General features: G+C 47.3%; 1 protein-coding gene across 3 annotated transcripts in view; it reads right to left on the bottom strand.

The window, feature by feature from the left end:
- ZMIZ2 (zinc finger MIZ-type containing 2) overlaps positions 1-22304 on the bottom strand; it is a 69333-nt gene that overhangs the window by 261 nt on the left and 46768 nt on the right. For all 3 annotated transcript variants that reach the window (XM_063931922.1, XM_063931920.1, XM_063931921.1), the window contains exons 12-19: positions 16170-16275; positions 15816-15973; positions 15568-15635; positions 14359-14427; positions 11952-12196; positions 8844-9022; positions 1685-1885; positions 1-1588 (exon numbers count right to left, since the gene is read on the bottom strand). The exon at positions 1-1588 is cut by the window's left edge and continues 261 nt beyond it. In XM_063931922.1, the coding sequence (XP_063787992.1) occupies positions 1481-1588; positions 1685-1885; positions 8844-9022; positions 11952-12196; positions 14359-14427; positions 15568-15635; positions 15816-15973; positions 16170-16275 (1134 nt within the window). In that variant the 3' untranslated portion in view covers positions 1-1480. The remainder of the gene's footprint in view (positions 1589-1684; positions 1886-8843; positions 9023-11951; positions 12197-14358; positions 14428-15567; positions 15636-15815; positions 15974-16169; positions 16276-22304) is intronic.

Raw genomic sequence — 22304 nt, 5'->3', positions numbered from 1 at the left:
GGCTTATTTAAAAAGACAGTGCCTTTTGCAGGACGACTTTTTTGTTTTTAAAACCAGAAACAAAAAAGTTATAAAATAAAAAAATAAATAAAACAACTATGATTGATTGGTGTGTGTCTTTACAGCATTGTGTCTTCCCTACACCAGGTACTAATAAAATAACAATAAAAACCTGGGAGTTAAATATAGTCACTACCCTTCCGTGACTTTTAAAGTGCATCTGTCCCCTAAACCCAGTGGAGCAGCCATTTTGCGGATTGGCCCAATATGCAATGAGAACCTGGCCCACAAGTTGACCAGAAACACATGAAATCACTGAGGATCTATGCCACAAGCCTCACTAGGAACCATAGACGTCTCTGAAGGCATCGACACATGGTGCTTCACACGTCTTCGTGATTTCACTAGCTCCTAGTAAAATGAAAGCAACAAAATGGCTGCCACCACTGTGCGTAGATAACATTTGAACTTAAGATATTCAGTTACATGCTGCATCCTTCCCTCTGTCATGTGATATCACACAAAACACACATTTATATATATATAAATATATATTAATATACTGCATACAGATTCCCACTCTGCTGCAGAGTGAATAATGTCGATATTTCAAAGCTGCGGTCCCGTTTTATTGCATGTACAGTAGGTGATGCTGCCTGGGGTATTGAAGCTTTTATACTGGAAAAGAAAACATACAGCGACAAGGACACAGAACTACAGAGCGGATCCTCTGTATTATAGCTATATTCTGCAATATTACCTCAGACACTGACAGAGACTGTGGGAACTACAATCCACCGTCACCCAAGAATCCTGCAGCATCCATTATAACCAAACCTCCCTCCCACCCCACAAAAGGAATGAGTTATGAATAATGGACCAGCAATAATATACATTTATACACACACACACAAACAATGTATGTATTTTTACATTACAAAAAGAATAGTGTGTAGGCTTACACACGCCTGCTTTGTGCTCTTAGCTTCCCGTGACAGAGGTCCCCGAATAATAAAACAGCGTAACAACCCTGCTACCCACAGGCTGGTACTTAGTGGCTAAGAATGTCTAAAAGGGGGATACGGACAAGTCGGCAGAGGCTGCGGGACCACCCCGGGGGAACCTTCGCCTGACCCAGGAGGCATAAACTGGAGAAACATTGCTGGTTTCTTAAAGTGATGAAATCCGCATATCTCCCTTTAGAGTAGTCAAATATGTATATTGGACTTTTGTAAAAGGATGTGTAATGTGGTTAATAGTCTACGGGAGACACCCTCCAAAGCTTACGGAGCAGCACTGCAGATTTAAAATAGTGCAATGATCTGAATCAGTCTGTATCCATCTATAGCGGCAAACTGGGCCATCTCCAGATTGGGTCTTGTGCTCTGCACCCCTCCCCTCATCCCTTCTGTTTAAAAGTTGGGTATGAATAAAAATTAAAAAAAAAGCAAAAAATGTATATAATGATGTGGAAGGAACATCAGTTATTCTCGAAGAGGGACAGAAGATCATCGTTGCCGCTGCTTGGAAGGTCCGGGGGTCCAAGGTAGGAAAGCAGCTCATCCGGGTTTGTCAGTTCAGGGAGAAGCTGGAATATAGAGGTAACAATTAGATGATGTAACAAAATGAAGGAAGACAGGACAGTGACCAGAGAAGACAGCAAAGGTGGAACGCAATCTCTTACATCAAGTGAGGGTTCCGTTACATCACCAGCAGCTGGCATTGCCACAGAATGGTTGAATGCCAGGTCACCTCCAGGCTGAGCCAACGATTGCCGTGATTGATTCCGATGGTGAAGTTGCTGTGGTGACTGGCTGCTGAGGTTGGAGGTATGAAGTGACTGCGAGGGATTGTGTGATGCCTCGATTCGTCCAGTTGAAGGAACCTGGAATTGCATGACACAGAAAAGGTCTCACACACAGTTACAGTAAGAGGTAAACCAAACAAGCGGAACACCAATTCTTCCTTGTATGCACTCCTATGGTTGATATATAACTTAAATTTTGCACTGTCTGCTGAATGACTAACATAAAATTTGGGCGTGACAGCAGCTGTTCCGTGGGCTAGACCAATATATTCATTATAATTTACTAGGAACCAGTGACATCATATGAGGCACTTTGTTATGTCATGGAACCATAGAGAATCAATAAGTTACATTTTCATAAATATGCATCCTACAAAATTGTGACTCCTGTAAAGGTATGAAAAATAAGAATTTACTCACCGGTAATTCTATTTCTCGTAGTCCGTAGTGGATGCTGGGACTCCGTAAGGACCATGGGGATTAGCGGCTCCGCAGGAGACTGGGCACAACTAAAAGAAAGCTTTAGACTAGCTGGTGTGCACTGGCTCCTCCCACTATGACCCTCCTCCAGACTTCAGTTAGGATACTGTGCCCGGGAGAGCTGACACAATAAGGAAGGATTTTGAATCCCGGGTTAGACTCATACCAGCCACACCAATCACACCGTATAACTCGTGATACAATACCCAGTTAACAGTATGATAACAACTGAGCCTCTCAACAGATGGCTCAACAATAACCCTTTAGTTAAGCAATAACTATATACAAGTATTGCAGACAATCCGCACTTGGGATGGGCGCCCAGCATCCACTACGGACTACGAGAAATAGAATTACCGTTGAGTAAATTCTTATTTTCTCTGACGTCCTAAGTGGATGCTGGGACTCCGTAAGGACCATGGGGATTATACCAAAGCTCCCAAACGGGCGGGAGAGTGAGGATGACTCTGCAGCACCAAATAGGCAAACTCTAGGTCCTCCTCAGCCAGGGTGTCAAACTTGTAGAATTTAGCAAACGTGTTTGACCCCGACCAAGTAGCTGCTCGGCAAAGTTGAAGAGCCGAGACCCCTCGTGCAGCCGCCCAAGAAGAGCCCACCTTCCTCGTGGAATGGGCTTTTACCGATTTAGGATGCGGCAGTCCAGCCGCAGAATGTGCAAGCTGAATCGTACTACAGATCCAGCGAGCAATAGTCTGCTTTGAAGCAGGTGCACCCACACCATAAATAGCGAGTCAGTCTTTCTGACTCCAGCTGTCCTGGAAACATAAATTTTCAGGGCCCTGACTACGTCCAACAACTTGGAAGCCTCCAAGTCTTTAGTAGCCGCAGGCACCACGATAGGCTGGTTCAGATGAAAAGCCGATACCACCTTAGGGAGAAATTGGGGACGAGTCCTCAATTCTGCCCTATCCATATGGAAAATCAGATAAGGGCTTTTACATGACAAAGCCGCCAATTCTGATACACGCCTGGCCGAAGCCAAGGCCAACAACATGACCACTTTCCACGTGAGATACTTCAATTCCACGGTTTTAAGTGGCTCAAACCAATGTGACTTTAGGAAATCCAACACCATGTTGAGATCCCAAGGTGCCACTGGAGGCACAAAAGGGGGCTGAATATGCAGCACACCCTTAACAAAAGTCTGAACTTCAGGTAGTGAAGCCAGTTCTCTCTGGAAGAAAATCGATAGAGCCGAAATCTGGACCTTAATGGAACCCAATTTTAGGCCCATAGTCACCCCTGACTGTAGGAAGTGCAGGAAACGGCCCAGCTGAAATTCCTCCGTTGGGGCCTTCCTGGCCTCACACCACGCAACATATTTTCTCCATATGCGGTGATAATGGTTTGCGGTTACTTCCTTCCTAGCTTTAATCAGCGTAGGAAGGACTTCCTCCGGAATACCCTTTTCCTTCAGGATCCGGTGTTCAACCGCCATGCCGTCAAACACAGCCGCGGTAAGTCTTGGAACAGACAGGGCCCCTGCAGCAGCAGGTCCTGTCTGAGCGGCAGAGGCCATGGGTCCTCTGAGATCATTTCTTGAAGTTCCGGGTACCAAGCTCTTCTTGGCCAATCCGGAACAATGAGTATAGTTCTTACTCCTCTTCTCCTTATTATCCTCAGTACCTTTGGTATGAGAGGAAGAGGAGGGAACACATAAACCGACTGGTACACCCATGGTGTCACTAGAGCGTCCACAGCTATCGCATGCGGGTCTCTTGACCTGTCGCAATATCTTTCTAGCTTTTTGTTTAGGCGGGACGCCATCATGTCCACCTGTGGCCTTTCCCAACGGTTTACAATCAGTTGGAAGACTTCTGGATGAAGTCCCCACTCTCCCGGGTGGAGGTCGTGCCTGCTAAGGAAGTCTGCTTCCCAGTTGTCCACTCCCGGAATGAACACTGCTGACAGTGCTAACACGTGATTTTCCGCCCATCGGAGAATCCTTGTGGCTTCTGCCATCGCCGTCCTGCTTCTCGTGCCGCCCTGTCGGTTTACATGGGCGACTGCCGTGATGTTGTCTGACTGGATCAGTACCGGCTGGTTTTGAAGCAGGGGTTTTGCCTGACTTCGGGCATTGTAAATGGCCCTCAGTTCCAGAATATTTATGTGTAGGGAAGTCTCCTGACTTGACCATAGTCCTTGGAAGTTCCTTCCCTGTGTGACTGCCCCCCAGCCTCGAAGGCTGGCATCCGTGGTCACCAGGACCCAGTCCTGTATGCCGAATCTGCGGCCCTCCTGAAGATGAGCACTTTGCAGCCACCACAGCAGAGACACCCTGGTCCTTGGAGACAGGGTTATCAGCCGATGCATCTGAAGATGCGATCCGGACCACTTGTCCAACAGGTCCCACTGAAAGGTCCTTGCATGGAACCTGCCGAATGGAATTGCTTCGTAGGAAGCTACCATCTTTCCCAGGATCCGCGTGCAGTGATGCACCGACACCTGTTTTGGTTTTAGGAGGCCTCTGACTAGAGATGACAACTCCTTGGCCTTCTCCTCCGGGAGAAACACTTTTTTCTGTTCTGTGTCCAGAACCATCCCCAGGAACAGTAGACGTGTCGTAGGGATCAGCTGTGACTTTGGAATATTTAGAATCCAGCCGTGCTGTTGTAGCACCTCCCGAGATAGTGCTACCCCGACTAACAACTGCTCCCTGGACCTCGCCTTTATCAGGAGATCGTCCAAGTACGGGATAATTAAAACTCCCTTCTTCCGAAGGAGTATCATCATTTCGGCCATTACCTTGGTAAAGACCCTCGGAGCCGTGGATAGACCGAACGGCAACGTCTGGAATTGGTAATGACAATCCTGTACCACAAATCTGAGGTACTCCTGGTGAGGATGGTAAATGGGGACATGCAGGTAAGCATCCTTGATGTCCAGTGATACCATGTAATCCCCCTCGTCCAGGCTTGCAATAACCGCCCTGAGCGATTCCATCTTGAACTTGAATTTTTTTATATATGTGTTCAAGGATATCAAATTTAAAATGGGTCTCACTGAACCGTCCGGTTTCGGTACCACAAACATTGTGGAATAGTAACCCCGTCCTTGTTGAAGTAGGGGCACCTTTACTATCACCTGCTGGGAATACAGCTTGTGAATTGCCTCTATCACTGCCTCCCTGCCTGAGGGAGTTGTTGGCAAGGCAGATTTGAGGAAACGGCGGGGGGGAGACGTCTTGAATTCCAGCTTGTACCCCTGAGATACTACTTGAAAGATCCAGGGATCCACCCGTGAGCGAGCCCACTGATCGCTGAAATTTTTGAGACGGGCCCCCACTGTACCTGGCTCCGCCTGTGGAGCCCCAGCGTCATGCGGTGGACTTAGAGGAAGCGGGGGAGGACTTTTGCTCCTGGGAACTGGCTGTATGCTGCAGCTTTTTACCTCTGCCTCTGGGCAGAAAGGACGCGCCTTTAACCCGCTTGCCCTTATGGGGCCGAAAGGACTGTACCTGATAATACGGTGCTTTCTTTGGCTGTGAGGGAACATGGGGTAAAAATGCAGACTTCCCAGCAGTTGCTGTGGAAACTAGGTCCGAGAGACCATCCCCGAACAACTCCTCACCTTTATAAGGCAAAACTTCCATGTGCCTTTTTGAGTCTGCATCACATGTCCACTGCCGAGTCCATAACCCTCTCCTGGCAGAAATGGACATTGCACTTATTTTAGATGCCAGCCGGCAAATATCCCTCTGTGCATCTCTCATGTATAAGACTGCGTCTTTAATATGCTCTACCGTTAGCAATATAGTGTCCCTGTCTAGGGTATCAATATTTTCCGACAGGGAATCTGACCACGCAGCTGCAGCACTGCACATCCATGCTGAAGCAATAGCTGGTCTCAGTATAATACCTGTGTGTGTATATACCGACTTCAGGATAAACTCCTGCTTTCTATCAGCAGGTTCCTTTAGGGCAGCCGTATCCGGAGACGGTAGTGCCACCTTCTTTGACAAGCGTGTAAGCGCTTTATCCACCCTAGGGGATGTTTCCCAACGTGACCTATCCTCTGGCGGGAAAGGGTACGCCATTAGTAACCTTTTAGAAATTACTAGTTTCTTATCGGGGGAAGCCCACGCTTCTTCACACACTTCATTTAACTCCTCAGATGGAGGAAAAACTACTGGTAGTTTTTTCTCTCCAAACATAATACCCTTTTTTGTGGTACCGGGGGTAACATCAGAAATGTGCAACACATTTTTCATTGCCTCAATCATGTAACGTGTGGCCCTATTGGAAGTTACATTAGTCTCATCGTCGTCGACACTGGAGTCAGTATCCGTGTCGACATCTGTGTCTGCCATCTGAGGTAGCGGGCGTTTTAGAGCCCCTGATGGCTTTTGAGACGCCTGGGCAGGCACAGGCTGAGAAGCCGGCTGTCCCATATTCGGTATGTCGTCAAACCTTTTATGTAAGGAGTCGACACTGTCACGTAGTTCCTTCCACATAACCATCCACTCAGGTGTCGGCCCCGCAGGGGGTGACATCACATTTATAGGCATCTGGTCCGCCTCCACATAAGCCTCCTCATCAAACATTTCGACACAGCCGTACCGACACACCGCATACATACAGGGAATGCTCTGACAGAGGACAGGACCCCACAAAGCCCTTTGGGGAGACAGAGGGAGAGTATGCCAGCACACACCAGAGCGCTATATAACACAGGGATCCCACTATAAATGAGTGTTTTTTCCCTTATAGCTGCTTATATTACATATACTGCGCCTAAATTTAGTGCCCCCCCCTCTCTGTTTTACCCTTATGTAGCTTGACACTGCAGGGGAGAGCCAGGGAGCGTCCTTCCAGCGGAGCTGTGAGGGAAAAATGGCGCCAGTGTGCTGAGGGAGATAGCCCCGCCCCTTTTCCGTCTGACTTCTCCCGCTTTTTCTGGAATTCTGGCAGGGCTATTTTTACACCAGCCTTCCTGACTATATATGGTGTAGATTTGCCAGCCAAGGTGTATTATATTGCCCTCAGGGCGCCCTTTCCCCCCAGCGCCCTGCACCCATCAGTGACCGGAGTGAGAGGTGTGCATGAGGAGCAATGGCGCACAGCTGCAGTGCTGTGCGCTACCTTGTTGAAGACAGAAGTCTTCTGCCGCCGATTTTCCGGAACACTTCTTGCTTCTGGCTCTGTAAGGGGGCCGGCGGCGCGGCTCCGGGACCGAACGATCGAGGTCGGGTCCTGTGTTTGATCCCTCTGGATCTAATGTTGTCCAGTAGCCTAAGAAGCCCAAGCTACCTCCAGTCAGGTAGGTTCGCTTCTTCTCCCCTTAGTCCCTCGCTGCAGTGAGTCTGTTGCCAGCAGATCTCACTGTAAAATAAAAAACCTAAAATATACTTTCTTTCTAGGAGCTCAGGAGAGCCCCTAGTGTGCATCCAGCTCAGCCGGGCACAAGATTCTAACTAAGTCTGGAGGAGGGTCATAGCGGGAGGAGCCAGTGCACACCAGCTAGTCTAAAGCTTTCTTTTAGTTGTGCCCAGTCTCCTGCGGAGCCACTATTCCCCATGGTCCTTACGGAGTCCCAGCATCCACTTAGGACGTCAGAGAAATATCAATTTACCATTAGTGTTACATATTGAAGTTACGGATACAAAGCGCTTTTACTATGAACACACCAACAGTTGCATCTATTTACACAGAAGTAATGAAGATGAATGCACCCGTTTTTTTTTGCCAGCAGAGGGAGCTCTGAGACAATCATACTATGGGGGAAATTCAATAGCCAACGAAGGGAGCGAATTGCCATTGCCGCTGTGTTAAAACCAAAGGGTTTTTGCTCATGCGAGTGTGGCATAAGCACCCTGGACCAGGACCTTTCACCCCCGATGCATGTGATAATGATGTCACAGAGCAAACGCAGGGAACTAGTAATGTCCTTCTCCCGGTGTCTTTCTTAGTAGTAGAGTGTTCCTAGAAAAGGGTGCCAGCACCTTTTGCACACCCCTCATGAGAATACCCCTAATGGCTTCTTGATAAAACCCATATTATTACATGTAAACAGAGGAGAAGCACCTTATAGAGTGGAACAAGATGTAGTTGGTCACAATACCGACGCCTGCATCCCGCCCTCACAATCCTGACAGTCGACATGCGGACTACCAGGGACTATTCCCACTCGTGGGTGTCCACGACACCCATTGAGTGGGAATAGAACCTGTGGCGAGCCACCAAGCCTGCAAGGGGCTTCGTAACCCACCCTTAGTGCCTAAACCTGACACTAACAACGCCCTCGCGGCCCTATCCTGCCTGCTATACTTCCGTTCTGGATACCGGCTGACTGGATTACGGTATCAATCTCCTGAACCAGCTGGGATTCAGACGTCTGCATTCTGCCGGACATCGGTAATCCGACTGCCGGCATCTTGGCCACACCCCGTAGAAATTAACAGATGCAAACCATTTAACTGCATTGCTTATTTTTAAATTTTTTAAAATAACCAGGTTAAATAGGGAGAAAATAATCAGACCCCCAGTAGAGTGACAAAACACACAACCATTTGGCCACACTTCTCCTAGTACTTCACCTGTCCAGTCATCGGGGGTCCTCCAGTCTTCTCTTGGCTCATCATTGAGCTTGGAATGTCAGACTGATAGGAGATGGGCGGAGGGCCATTGGGGGTGAAGTCATTCATCGTGGGGGTGCTGGGATTGGAGGAAGGGAAGCCGCCTTCAGAGAACCCCCCAGGATTCTGGAAAGCAGGACCTAAAATGAGAGTAAATACCAGTATGGATTACATGGTACATCACCTGTGCATCTAGCAGTAATCTAACACATTCAGCAAGTGCACTTCATCTTGCTTTAAGTCTTTTCTATGCTAGAAATAAAGTGAATGAAAAAAATCACAAGGGGAGGTTAAGTTCCAACGTTACCTGCTTCACAATGCTGAGAAGAGGAGTAACACCTCCTGTCTGTACTATAAACCATATCCCCCAGAAGAGACCGCTAACTTCTGTCCGCAATAGAACACATATATTGCTTACAATATATCACAACCACAATAAAGCCAGTGGAACCTGCTATAATACAACTGCATTACTACACTGCACAATATTACAAGGGTTTAAAGCCTCGTCTCTGTGCATCCATATCACTTGACGTGTCCAGATTTTTACCTGATTTTTCAAAAATTACCAAAAAGCACAGTAAAATTCCTTTTTGTCCTGCATGTCATATGTGGTTTTACCCTCTGTCCCTAATATATGGGCTTTTTCATTTGCTATATACTTAATTAAGAAGGGTATTTAACAAATGTTCTAATGAAATTCAGTAAACCAGGTGCTACTGGGATCAGAGAGTTTATAGTTGCGGTGACCGTTTTATTGATCACCTGTTCACATGCGCTGGCTCAGCAGCAATTTCTCTTGGGAAATTACATGGGTAACTATACAGCTGCACGGCACTACAGTCACTTTGTAATTCATACTAGAATAGAAAGCGCACAGGAAGTACGAGCTGTCTCAGGTTCTAGTGAACTTTAAACTACTTTGAACCTTACAAGGCAGAGATCACAAACAGCTGAGACAGAGGGGTATATTCAATAAGAGTCGGGTCCATTCAGACATGCAGTTGTCGGAATGGACTCGACAACCCCTATTCAAAAGAGCGGCCAAATCCGACTGTCGGATTTGGCCGTTCCCTGTTTCCTGACCTGCTGCTGCTGTCAGCGGTGCGGGTGCGCTGACAGCAGCGGCAGAGGGAGCGGTCAGCAGCGCTGGAGGTGAGGGGGGAGCGGTCAGCTGCTCCGGAGGTGAGGGGGGAGCGGTCAGCTGCTCCGGAGGTGAGGGGGGAGCGGTCAGCTGCTCCGGAGGTGAGGGGGGAGCGGTCAGCTGCTCCGGAGGTGAGATGTCTGTGGCGGTGAGAGGAGCAGTGGAGGAGATGGAGCGGACGGGGAGAGGAGACGGGGGAGCAGCGACTGCAGCAGCGGAGGCTCACGGCGACGTCCACCCGGCTCCAGCAAGCGGGACCTCGCTTGCTGGAGCCGGGTGGACGCTGCCGCTGGGTTCCTGCTCTCCCCTTTAAAAAAAAGTCGGATTGAGATCGTCAGAAACAGGGCTAAAACCTGTCGGGTTTGGCCCCGCTTCAGACAATGCACGCTGATCGCAGCTGAAGCCGCCGATCAGCGTGCATTCTGACAAGTCGGGTTTCCAGAATAAATGGCGCCGTAATGAATAGGTCGGAACCCCTTCCGACGTAAAACTGTCGGACGATGCCGTCTTCCCGACAAGACGGCAGCTTACGACAGTTATTGAATATACTCCATAGTAGTACGTTACAGGAGGGGGGGGGGGGGTATGCGGATATGTGAGGGGCCACTGTCTCTAACTGACAGATTACCAGGCTATAAACATATCTCTATAGAAAGAATGTTATCCGGGGACAGTCCTTTGCAAAATTAAAATTACTAAAAAATTCTAAAATAAAATGGACCCCCCCCCCCAAAAAAAAAAAACCCCCACAAGAATGAGATGTATTATAGTTTAAAGCATAACACAACAGCATCAGCTACTGAATGGTATTGCCGGGTGTAATGATTATCTATAGAATGATATGGTCTCTGTGTGCAGTCTGGCCATACATGCCAAGAGCTAAATTACGCAGGAGTAGGGTGGCCAATCCCGGGATCGGGAGGATCCTGGGATTTAGGACAAAAATAGGCCGGGATTAAATCCCGGGATTGGATGCTCCAATCCTGGGGATTGTGGGATCAGGCGGCCCTTTAATGCCCGGCTCCCTTCTCCCCCTGCGCAGCGTAACCTCTGACTGTGAGGTCATACTGCGCTGTCACCCGCCGCTAAGCGCGATGGTAAGGCAGCTGTCACCCGCCGCCTCCTCCCGGCTCCCCCTGCAGTCGCCGCGTCTCATCCCGGCTCCCCCTGCGGTCACCACGTCTCCTCCCGGCTCCCCCTGCAGTCACCGCGTCTGACTGAAGTTTACCACCTGCCCGGCTGTGCAGGTTTGTGAGTTTTTTTATGTCTGCAGGGTGGGTGCGGTGAGGCAGGGCGGGGTGTGGGGGACAGGCGGACACAATAAGAAAGCCAATCCCGGGTATCTGGGAATGACCATTTTTCAATCCCGATACCCGGGATTTAAAAAATGGTCCAGGATTGGCCTCCCTACGCAGGAGCAACAACCTCTGTGATAGAAGTACATTATAGAGAAGTTAAGTTAAAATATGCATGAAAAAAAAAAAGTGACAATCTCCAAAGACCATAAAGTATGAAAGAAAAACATTTCAAAAATTAATATTCTAAAAACATATGTAACTATGATAACCCAATGACATGAAGCTTTATCCATCCTGTATAGAAAAAAAAAAAAATTCTTAACATATTAAAAGTATAATAAAGCAATCGTGAAGAGACAGTGCGATCAAATGGGTCACACATTATCTGCCATTCAACGTATTCATCACACAGCTAATTTAGAGCCACTTGAAAAGTAAAAAAAAATATATATACAGAAATATATAAATCAGAGGAAATGTAAAACATAAGAGATCATAAACAATCCGAACCGGTTATCTTGAGTAACAAAATGAGAATAGACCAGTTCTCCTCTTAGGACATTCTGTAACTTAGCTTTATAGCTTTAAACGTCCTGTGCCGCAGCGCTATTAGCAGTCATTACCCACCCTGCTGGCCACCGTAGTCTGGTCTGACGCCGCCTCCCGACTGCATGCTATTGAAGGGAGAAGAACTTGGTCCTAGTGCAGCGATCATTTCCATGACATTTGGCATCACCATGTGTGCCGGGCTAAGACTCCGACAGCGCTTGAGAACTGGCCCATCCGACTCTTCCTTCACATGGGTGTCTGGCTTCACCGGGACTGGTTTCCAGCAGCATGAAGGATCAATAGTAATCTCTTCATAGTCAGAACTGGGCGGCAACATGACAAGAAGTGGAATCAGAATGATTAATTGCTTAATAAATATTATACATATAAATCAAATTCAGTTGTGTATTTTTAAAAATCTTTATCACACATTGGGCGGTATTCAAATGATATATCACGCCAAATCTCCTTTCTAAAGTGATCCCCGTTATTGCACATATCTCGCCCATAGTAATCAGGTCTAGATGCATAACGGGTTGGGTGCCCTCGCTACCGCGGGGGCAGCGAGTTGAAATGATTATAACACGCCCGTCAGCAGAAACAGAACGGGTGTGGAAGGGGGTGAAAAGAATTGAATACCGCCAATTATGTTATAGATCCTATACAACCAGGTATTGTGAAACATCTATAAATATATGTATAGGGCTTAGCGAATTTTTGATTTGTTGTAGTATTTCCTTTAACGTTCATCCAGAAGTTGCCCACTTCTTACTGCCATACTTTTCTGAAGTCCCTAGTACCGGATGTGTAGAAGAACTGCCCATTTAGTAGTACGGCATGAGATGACAAAGCATTAATCGTATCCCTAGGAACAGTCTACTCTCAGCACACTACCACCCACGATACCGCACTCCACCCCCTCCCCCCACTTTTTTTTTTTTATATTATCATTTTAGGATATTCCCACACAAGGTTTGGCCATGGATGTAACTTACACTAACTATCATTTACATGGCACAAAATAAAGGGCACCATATATCAGGGGGATATTTCTCCAATCCGACTGGAACCACAGATCAATGTGTGAAATACTTCAAGTAAAAAATCCCCAATTTGCAGATCCTGACCATTTTCGGGTCCAGATATCCAGATTTTTTTTTTTTTTAACACGTTGAATATCACCATTCCCTGAACTGGTATCAGGGGATCACTGACAGATTTATGGGGACCTTAGCTATATTTAGGCAATCGCGGGTTACCCAGGCTCGTTATTATTGAGCTGAATAGAGAATATAGGTCATTTATTGCATATGTGGACACTTCTGGTCACAATCATATGCTCCAGCAAATTGAAGACCACTGTACGTTCTAAGCAAGTAGTGTATGCACTGTTAATGCGGGCATGTGCTCTGGTAATTATTTAAATTTCTGGTAAAAGTCACTTCAGAGGTCACTGTGCGGTCAGAAAATCTACGGTCACATCTAGAAGAAAGACTGGGGCAGATGTATTAACCTGGAGAAGGCATAAGGAAGTGATAAACCAGTGATAAGTGCAAGGTGATAAATGCACCAGCCAATCAGCTCCTGACTGTTAATTTACATATTGGAGCTGATTGGCTGATGCATTTTTCACCGTGCATTTAACACTGGTTTATCACTTCCTTATGCCTTCTCCAGGTTAATACATCTGCCCCACTGTACCTTATCCTGAATACATACTGGAGATCTAACAGGCGATATAAGTGCTTGTCAAGAATTTAAACTGATATTTTTCTCCCTTTTTTTTTTTTTTTTTAATAGAGTAATTTTTTATTCACCAGCGTATTATATATACAGACATTTCAGTGTACACTGGGAAGCACATTTGGTAGTACACGTTATTCTGAGCATGCTTGTCTCCAAGGATATACATATACGAATGACATTCCCCGTGTTACAGTTCCCGTGCATTCTTCCCACAATATACATATTTTCTGAAGTCTGTAACCAGATCGTGATTCACATTTTTCTCCCTTTTTATATTGATATTTTATATTGAATAGAGTAATGATGGCTACACACGCGACGATTCAAAATAGACAGCGATGGGACCCAGAGGCGGGGCCAGCACATCGGCAAGTCCATACACACTTGCCTATGCCTGTAGCGACGAACAGAGGAGCGGGGGAAAGCGGGGGTGGCATGCTGCATTTGGCAGCATGGCATCTCTAACAAGAGCCCCAGACCATCTTGCATGTTCAGAAGATCAGGGGCTGTCGCTAGCAACCCGCGGGTGCGCGCATTGCCATCGGTATCAGTCATACACACGGAACGTTGTGCACGATGTGTCGTTCCGTTTGATTGGGAAAGCCCATATCGTGGCTGTAATCGTTCCATGTCTGTGCACCTTAAAAGTTCCGTGATAACACACATCATGCAGAATGCATACCCCACTTATAAATAGAGTTTACACAATACAGCCTCAGTGCTATTACGTATTACTCACTTCTGGATATACAGCAGGGTTCCCAGCATGTACTGGTCAACTTCCAACCCTTCCAACAGGGCGGTTTTACTGCAAAAGAACAAAAATAAAAATCAGATCATGCAGGAGTAGTGACCCAGTGGACGGCCAGACAATGCTATGGGACAGCCTGCTCTGCAATGACCTTACCTTACATGGAACACACATAGAGGAAATGAACGTTAAATAGAAGAATGATTATTTAATGACATTTCCAGGTAGAAGCCAAGTTTTTTTTGAAAAAGAGTAATATAAGGAATGTAAATACTATGGGATCTACGTACTAAGCCTTGGAGAGCAATAAAGTGAAGAGATAAAAGTACCAGCCAATCAGCTCCTAACTGCCATGTTGCAGGCTGTGTTTGAAAAATGACAGGAGCTGGTTGATTGGTTTTGACTTCTACCGTCCACTTTATCTTTCTTCAAGACTTCGTACATAGACCCCTATGTGTATAAAATAAATGGTTTAGTGTCTACTATATACTCATAGCTGCAGATCGCTCAGATTTAATTGAACAGAGGCCAAGCCCTACAATTCGATATGTTAAAAAGATTTCATTGGATTTCAAAAAACAATTTAGGAACTAGTAAAGAATCACAATGTCTGCTAAAGGAATGTATTGGGAGTGTAAGCATTTAAAGGTTTCATGCTGTCATTATCGATGCTGAAATTCAGTGGTCTTTTGTATGGATCATCGGCCGACTAGACAGGCCAAGTGGTTCTTATCTGCCGTCAAATTCCATGTTTTCTATATTTGTTTCACCATCTAGTGTCTGAAGAAATGTACTGCGTACATGAATCAGTAGTATATTTTGTAACAAGCAGCTTTTATGTACTAAATATAGAATCTAAATGGATGTTAAGTTTTGATGCTATTAGTAAATGTGTACTATAAAGGCCTCTCTGAATGGAACATATTCTCCTCAGAAGGGTGGGGCACATAATCCTGTTTACTTACTGATAAGGGATTTCTTAGAATAGCTGACACATCAATAATCCTTGCAGGAAAAGTAGACTAAAGGGCAATATATAATGTGGTGCAAAAAGCGACGACATGCTGTAACCCAGAGCACCTAATCATATGGACCTTATCAGCGGTATAGTGTAGCCTAATGGAACCCAGAATACAGTAATACCAACAAGCTAGCTGGTTGCTAGGAGTTACAGCAGGAGAGGAGCAGGACACCTACTTGCACACAGGGCATCTCCAGGTCCCTCGCTCACAGTTCAGCTGCAGGTACGATTCCAGGTCAAAACACTGAGGAGGAACAGGAACACAAGGGAGATTACAGACTAAGTAAAAGGATATAACCTGCACATATCACAGCCCAGATGAAGACCGTGTCATAAAGACAGCCAGGTATTGGAAGATGGAACTGCAGAGAAAACCTAAGCAACACCCATATATATGGAGAGACAGATGCTGCACCCCAGTTACCTGGATGTGACGACAATCGTGGCCCCTGGCAGGAAGCTGAATTCTCCTGAAGGTGATTGGACATTTTAGAGACACCTTGATAGCAGTCTGTTCCACCCCATCCTCCCCATTAGGACCAGGTGTCCCTGGGATACTGCCGCTGCTGAAATTCCGTTTAACTGGGGAATAAATCGATAAAGAGAAAGTGAACAAAGGGGTGTAATGCAGAGAAAAGAGGATAGGGGAAGAGAGAGGGTGGAGAAGTGGGGAAACACATACAGCACCGGTCCTAAAGGCAGAAAAGTAAGGGGGGTGGGGGGGGGGGGGGGTGATAACTGGGAAATCACAGCTGTGGTCCTGGAGGTGGGATCTTACTTTTTGTGATGCAATGCTCTGCAGGGAGCAGCCTCTTCTTTATCAGGCCCTGCAGGACAGATCTTACAGATGGTCGGTGAACCAGTTGCAGCACAAACAGGTGAGACTGCAATAGAAGTAGTCAGCGGTATGATAACGTGCATCTTGCATGCTCACCATTACATAGAAGAACAGTCAATTTCAAAGATCAGGATTAGCTCAGTCTGGTGCTTATTACACTCAGACAGCCGGGCTGGAGTCGCAAGAAGAAAAAAAATAAGAATTTACTTACCGATAATTCTATTTCTCGTAGTCCGTAGTGGATGCTGGGGACTCCGTAAGGACCATGGGGAATAGCGGCTCCGCAGGAGACTGGGCACAAAAGTAAAGCTTTAGAACTACCTGGTGTGCACTGGCTCCTCCCCCCATGACCCTCCTCCAAGCCTCAGTTAGGATACTGTGCCCGGACGAGCGTACACAATAAGGAAGGATTTTGAATCCCGGGTAAGACTCATACCAGCCACACCAATCACACCATATAACTTGTGATCTAAACCCAGTTAACAGCATGATAACAGAGGAGCCTCTAGAAAAGATGGCTCACTACAGCAATAACCCGATTTTTTGGTAACAATAACTATGTACCAGTATTGCAGACAATCCGCACTTGGGATGGGCGCCCAGCATCCACTACGGACTACGAGAAATAGAATTATCGGTAAGTAAATTCTTATTTTCTCTGACGTCCTAGTGGATGCTGGGGACTCCGTAAGGACCATGGGGATTATACCAAAGCTCCCAAACGGGCGGGAGAGTGCGGATGAATCTGCAGCACCAAATGAGAGAACTCCAGGTCCTCCTCAGCCAGGGTATCAAATTTGTAGAATTTTACAAACGTATTTGCTCCTGACCAAGTAGCTGCTCGGCAAAGTTGTAAAGCCGAGACCCCTCGGGCAGCCGCCCAAGATGAGCCCACCTTCCTTGTGGAATGGGCTTTTACAGATTTTGGCTGTGGCAGGCCTGCCACAGAATGTGCAAGCTGAATTGTACTACAAATCCAACGAGCAATAGTCTGCTTAGAAGCAGGAGCACCCAGCTTGTTGGGTGCATACAGAATAAACAACGAGTCAGATTTTCTGACTCCAGCCGTCCTGGAAACCTATATTTCCAGGGCCCTGACAACGTCTAGCAACTTGGAGTCCTCCAAGTCCCTAGTAGCCGCAGGCACCACAATAGGTGGATTCAGGTGAAAACGCTGAAAACCAGATGAGGGCTTTTACAGGATAAAGCCGACAATTCTGACACGCACCTGGCCCAGGCCAGGGCCAACAGCATGACCACTTTCCATGTGAGATATTTTAACTCCACATATTTAAGTGGTTCAAACCAATGTGACTTTTGGAACCCAAAAACTACATTTAGATCCCAAGGTGCCACTGGAGGCACAAAAGGAGGCTGTATATACAGTACCCCTTTCACAAACGTCTGAACTTCAGGGACTGAAGCTAGTTCTTTTTGGAAGAAAATTGACAGGGCCGAAATTTGAACCTTAATGGACCCCTATTTCAGGCCCATAGACACTCCTGTTTGCAGGAAATGTAGGAATCGACCTAGTTGAAAATTCCTCCGTCTGGGCCTTACTGGCCTCGCACCACGCAACATATTTTCGCCAAATGCGGTGATAATGTTTTGCGGTTATATCTTTCCTGGCTTTGATCAGGATAGGAATGACTTCATCCGGAATGCCTTTCTCCTTCAGGATCCGGCGTTCAACCGCCATGCCGTCAAACGCAGCCGCGGTAAGTCTTGGAACAGACAGGGTCCTTGCTGGAGCAGGTCCCTTCTTAGAGGTAGAGGCCACGGATCCTCCGTGAGCATCTTTTGAAGTTCCGGTTACCAAGTCCTTCTTGGCCAATCCTGAGCCACGAATATAGTGCTTACTCCTCTCCATCTTATAATTCTCAGTACCTTGGGTATGAGAGGCAGAGGAGGGAACACATACACTGACTGGTACACCCACTGTGTTACCAGAGCGTCTACAGCTATTGCCTGAGGGTCCCTTGACCTGGCGCAATACTTGTCGAGTTTTATAAACATGTGGAAGACTTCTGGGTGAAGTCCCCACTCTCCCGGGTGGGGGTCGTGTCTGCTGAGGAAGTCTGCTTCCCAGTTGTCCACTCCCGGAATGAATACTGCTGACAGTGCTATCACATGATTTTCCGCCCAGCGAAGAATCCTTGCAGCTTCTGCCTTGCCCTCCTGCTTCTTGTGTCACCCTGTCTGTTTACGTGGGTGACTGCCGTGATGTTGTCCGAATGGATCAACTCCGGGTGACCTTGAAGCAGAGGTCTTGCTGAGCTTAGAGCATTGTAAATGGCCCTTAGCTTCAGGATATTTATGTGAAGTGATGTCTCCAGGCTTGATCATAAGCTCTGGAAATTCCTTCCCTGTGTGACTGCTCCCCAGCCTCGCATCCGTGGTCACCAGGACCCAGTCCTGAATGTCGAATCTGCGGCCCTCTAGAAGATGAGCACTCTGCAACCACCACAGGAGAGACACCCTTGTGCTTGGTGACAGGGTTATCCGCTGATGCATCTGAAGATGCGACCCGGACCATTTGTCCAGCAGGTCCCACTGGAAAGTTCTTGCGTGGAATCTGCCGAATGGGATTGCTTCGTAGGAAGCCACCATTTTTCCCAGAACCCTTTCATTGATGTACTGAGACTTGGCTCGGTTATAGGAGGTTCCCGACTAGCTCGGATAACTCCCTGACTTTCTCCTCCGGGAGAAACACCTTTTTCTGGACTGTGTCCAGGATCATCCCTAGGAACAGAAGACGAGTCGTCGGAATCAGCTGCGATTTTGGAATATTGAGAATCCAATCGTGCTGAGATAGTGCTACACCGACCTCCAACTGTTCCCTGGATCTTACCCTTATCAGGGAATCGTCCAAGTAAGGGATAACTAAAATTCCCTTCCTTCGAAAGAGTATCATCATTTCGGCCATTACCTTGGTAAAGACCCGGGGTGCCGTGGACCATCCATACGGCAGCGTCTGAAACTGATAGTGACAGTTCTGTACCACAAACCTGAGGTACCCTTGGTGAGAAGGGTAAATTGGGACATGAAGGTAAGCATCCTTGATGTCCCGAGACATCATGTAGTCCCCTTCTTCCAGGTTCGCAATCACTGCTCTGAGTGACTCAATCTTGAATTTGAACCTCCGTATGTAAGTGTTCAAGATTTTAGATTTAGAATCGGTCTCACCGAGCCGTCCGGCTTCGGTACCACAACAGTGTGGAATAATACCCCGTTCCCTGTTGCAGGAGGGGTACCTTGATTATCACCTGCTGGGAATACAGCTTGTGAATGGCTTCCAAAACTGCCTCCCTGTCAGAGGGAGACATCGGTAAAGCCGACTTTAGGAAACGGCGAGGGGGAGACGTCTCGAATTCCAATTTGTACCCCTGAGATATTTGAGACGGGCCCCCACCGTGCCTGATTCTGCTTGTAAAGCCCCAGCGTCATACTGAGGGCTTGGCAGAGACGGGAGAGGGCTTCTGTTCCTGGGAACTGGCTGATTTCTGCAGCCTTTTTCCTCTCCCTCTGTCACGGGGCAGAAATGAGGAACCTTTTGCCCGCTTGCCCACGAAAGGACTGCGCCTGATAATACGGCGTCTTCTTATGTTGAGAGGCGACCTGGGGTACAAACGTGGATTTCCCAGCTGTTGCCGTGGCCACCAGGTCTGAAAGACCGACCCCAAATAACTCCTCCCCTTAATAAGGCAATACTTCCAAATGCCGTTTGGAATCCGCATCACCTGACCACTGTCGTGTCCATAACCCTCTACTGGCAGAAATGGACAACGCACTTAGACTTGATGCCAGTCGGCAAATATTCCGCTGTGCATCACGCATATATAGAAATGCATCTTTTAAATGCTCTATAGGCAATAATATACTGTCCCTATCTAGGGTATCAATATTTTCAGTCAGGGAATCCGACCACGCCAACCCAGCACTGCACATCCAGGCTGAGGCGATTGCTGGTCGCAGTATAACACCAGTATGTGTGTAAATACATTTTAGGATACCCTCCTGCTTTCTATCAGCAGGATCCTTAAGGGCGGCCATCTCAGGAGAGGGTAGAGCCCTTGTTCTTACAAGCGTGTGAGCGCTTTATCCACCCTAGGGGGTGTTTCCCAACGCACCCTAACCTCTGGCGGGAAAGGATATAATGCCAATAACATTTTAGAAATTATCAGTTGTTATCGGGGGAAACCCACGCATCATCACACACCTCATTTAATTTCTCAGATTCAGGAAAACTACAGGTAGTTTTTTCTCACCGAACATAATACCCCTTTTTGGTGGTACTCGTATTATCAGAAATGTGTAAAACATTTTTCATTGCCTCAATCATGTAACGTGTGGCCCTACTGGAAGTCACATTTGTCTCTTCACCGTCGACACTGGAGTCAGTATCCGTGTCGGCGTCTATATCTCCCATCTGAGGTAACGGGCGCTTTAGAGCCCCTGACGGCCTATGAGACGTCTGGACAGGCACAAGCCGAGTAGCCGGCTGTCTCATGTCAACCACTGTCTTTTATACAGAGCTGACACTGTCACGTAATTCCTTCCAACAGTTCATCCACTCAGGTGTCGACCCCCTAGGGGGTGACATCACTATTACAGGCAATCTGCTCCGTCTCCACATCATTTTTCTCCTCATACATGTCGACACAAACGTACCGACACACAGCACACACACAGGGAATGCTCTGATAGAGGACAGGACCCCACTAGCCCTTTGGGGAGACAGAGGGAGAGTTTGCCAGCACACACCAGAGCGCTATATATATACAGGGATAACCTTATATAAGTGTTTTTCCCCTTATAGCTGCTGTATTTTTAATACTGCGCGTAATTAGTGCCCCCCTCTCTTTTTTAACCCTTTCTGTAGTGTAGTGACTGCAGGGGAGAGCCAGGGAGCTTCCCTCCAACGGAGCTGTGAGGGAAAATGGCGCCAGTGTGCTGAGGAGATAGGCTCCGCCCCCTTCTCGGCGGCCTTATCTCCCGTTTTTCTGTGTATTCTGGCAGGGGTTAAATTCATCCATATAGCCCAGGAGCTATATGTGATGCATTTTTTGCCATCCAAGGTGTTTTTATTGCGTCTCAGGGCGCCCCCCCCCCAGCGCCCTGCACCCTCAGTGACCGGAGTGTGAAGTGTGCTGAGAGCCATGGCGAACAGCTGCGGTGCTGTGCGCTACCTTATTGAAGACAGGACGTCTTCTGCCGCCGATTTTCCGGACCTCTTCTGCCTTCTGGCTCTGTAAGGGGGCCGGCGGCGCGGCTCTGGGACCTATCCATGGCTGGGCCTGTGATCGGTCCCTCTGGAGCTAATGTCCAGTAGCCTAAGAAGCCCAATCCACTCTGCACGCAGGTGAGTTCGCTTCTTCTCCCCTTAGTCCCTCGATGCAGTGAGCCTGTTGCCAGCAGGACTCACTGAAAATAAAAAACCTAAAACTAAACTTTTCACTAAGCAGCTCAGGAGAGCCACCTAGTGTGCACCCTTCTCGTTCGGGCACAAAATCTAACTGAGGCTTGGAGGAGGGTCATGGGGGGAGGAGCCAGTGCACACCAGATAGTCCTAAAGCTTTACTTTTGTGCCCAGTCTCCTGCGGAGCCGCTATTCCCCATGGTCCTTACGGAGTCCCCAGCATCCACTAGGACGTCAGAGAAATAAAATAAATAAATAAAAAGAGCAGTACTGTGACTGTAAGTAAGGCTACACTTACAATCCAATGCGCCATCATTGCCCTATCACGTAGCAGTGGGACAGAGGCCAGAACACCAGAGAGAACAGACTTGTGCATGCACAGGAGCAGTCGGTAGCGCATTCATTGTACACCAATGGTTGCGCTATCATTTAAAGCTCCCAAAAGGGCGCTGCGTAAATTCTAACCTCTGAATGCAATTCCCACTTACCTATGGCCCGACTGTCCACATAAAATACTACTCCACCCAATCACTGCCATTCATTTTAGTGGCTAAAATAAGTCCATAACACATTCCCTAGCATTCCAAACAGAATCCATCACACACATGAATTATTAGAAGAAATACAAAGTTCAGAACACAGCTTAGTTAGTCCTC

The sequence above is a fragment of the Pseudophryne corroboree genome, chromosome 6, assembly GCF_028390025.1.
Source record: "Pseudophryne corroboree isolate aPseCor3 chromosome 6, aPseCor3.hap2, whole genome shotgun sequence".
In the NCBI taxonomy this organism is placed as follows: Eukaryota; Metazoa; Chordata; class Amphibia; order Anura; family Myobatrachidae; genus Pseudophryne; species Pseudophryne corroboree.
The sequence above is the reverse complement of the archived record's forward strand: the minus strand, read 5'-3'. Positions and strand labels throughout refer to the sequence as shown.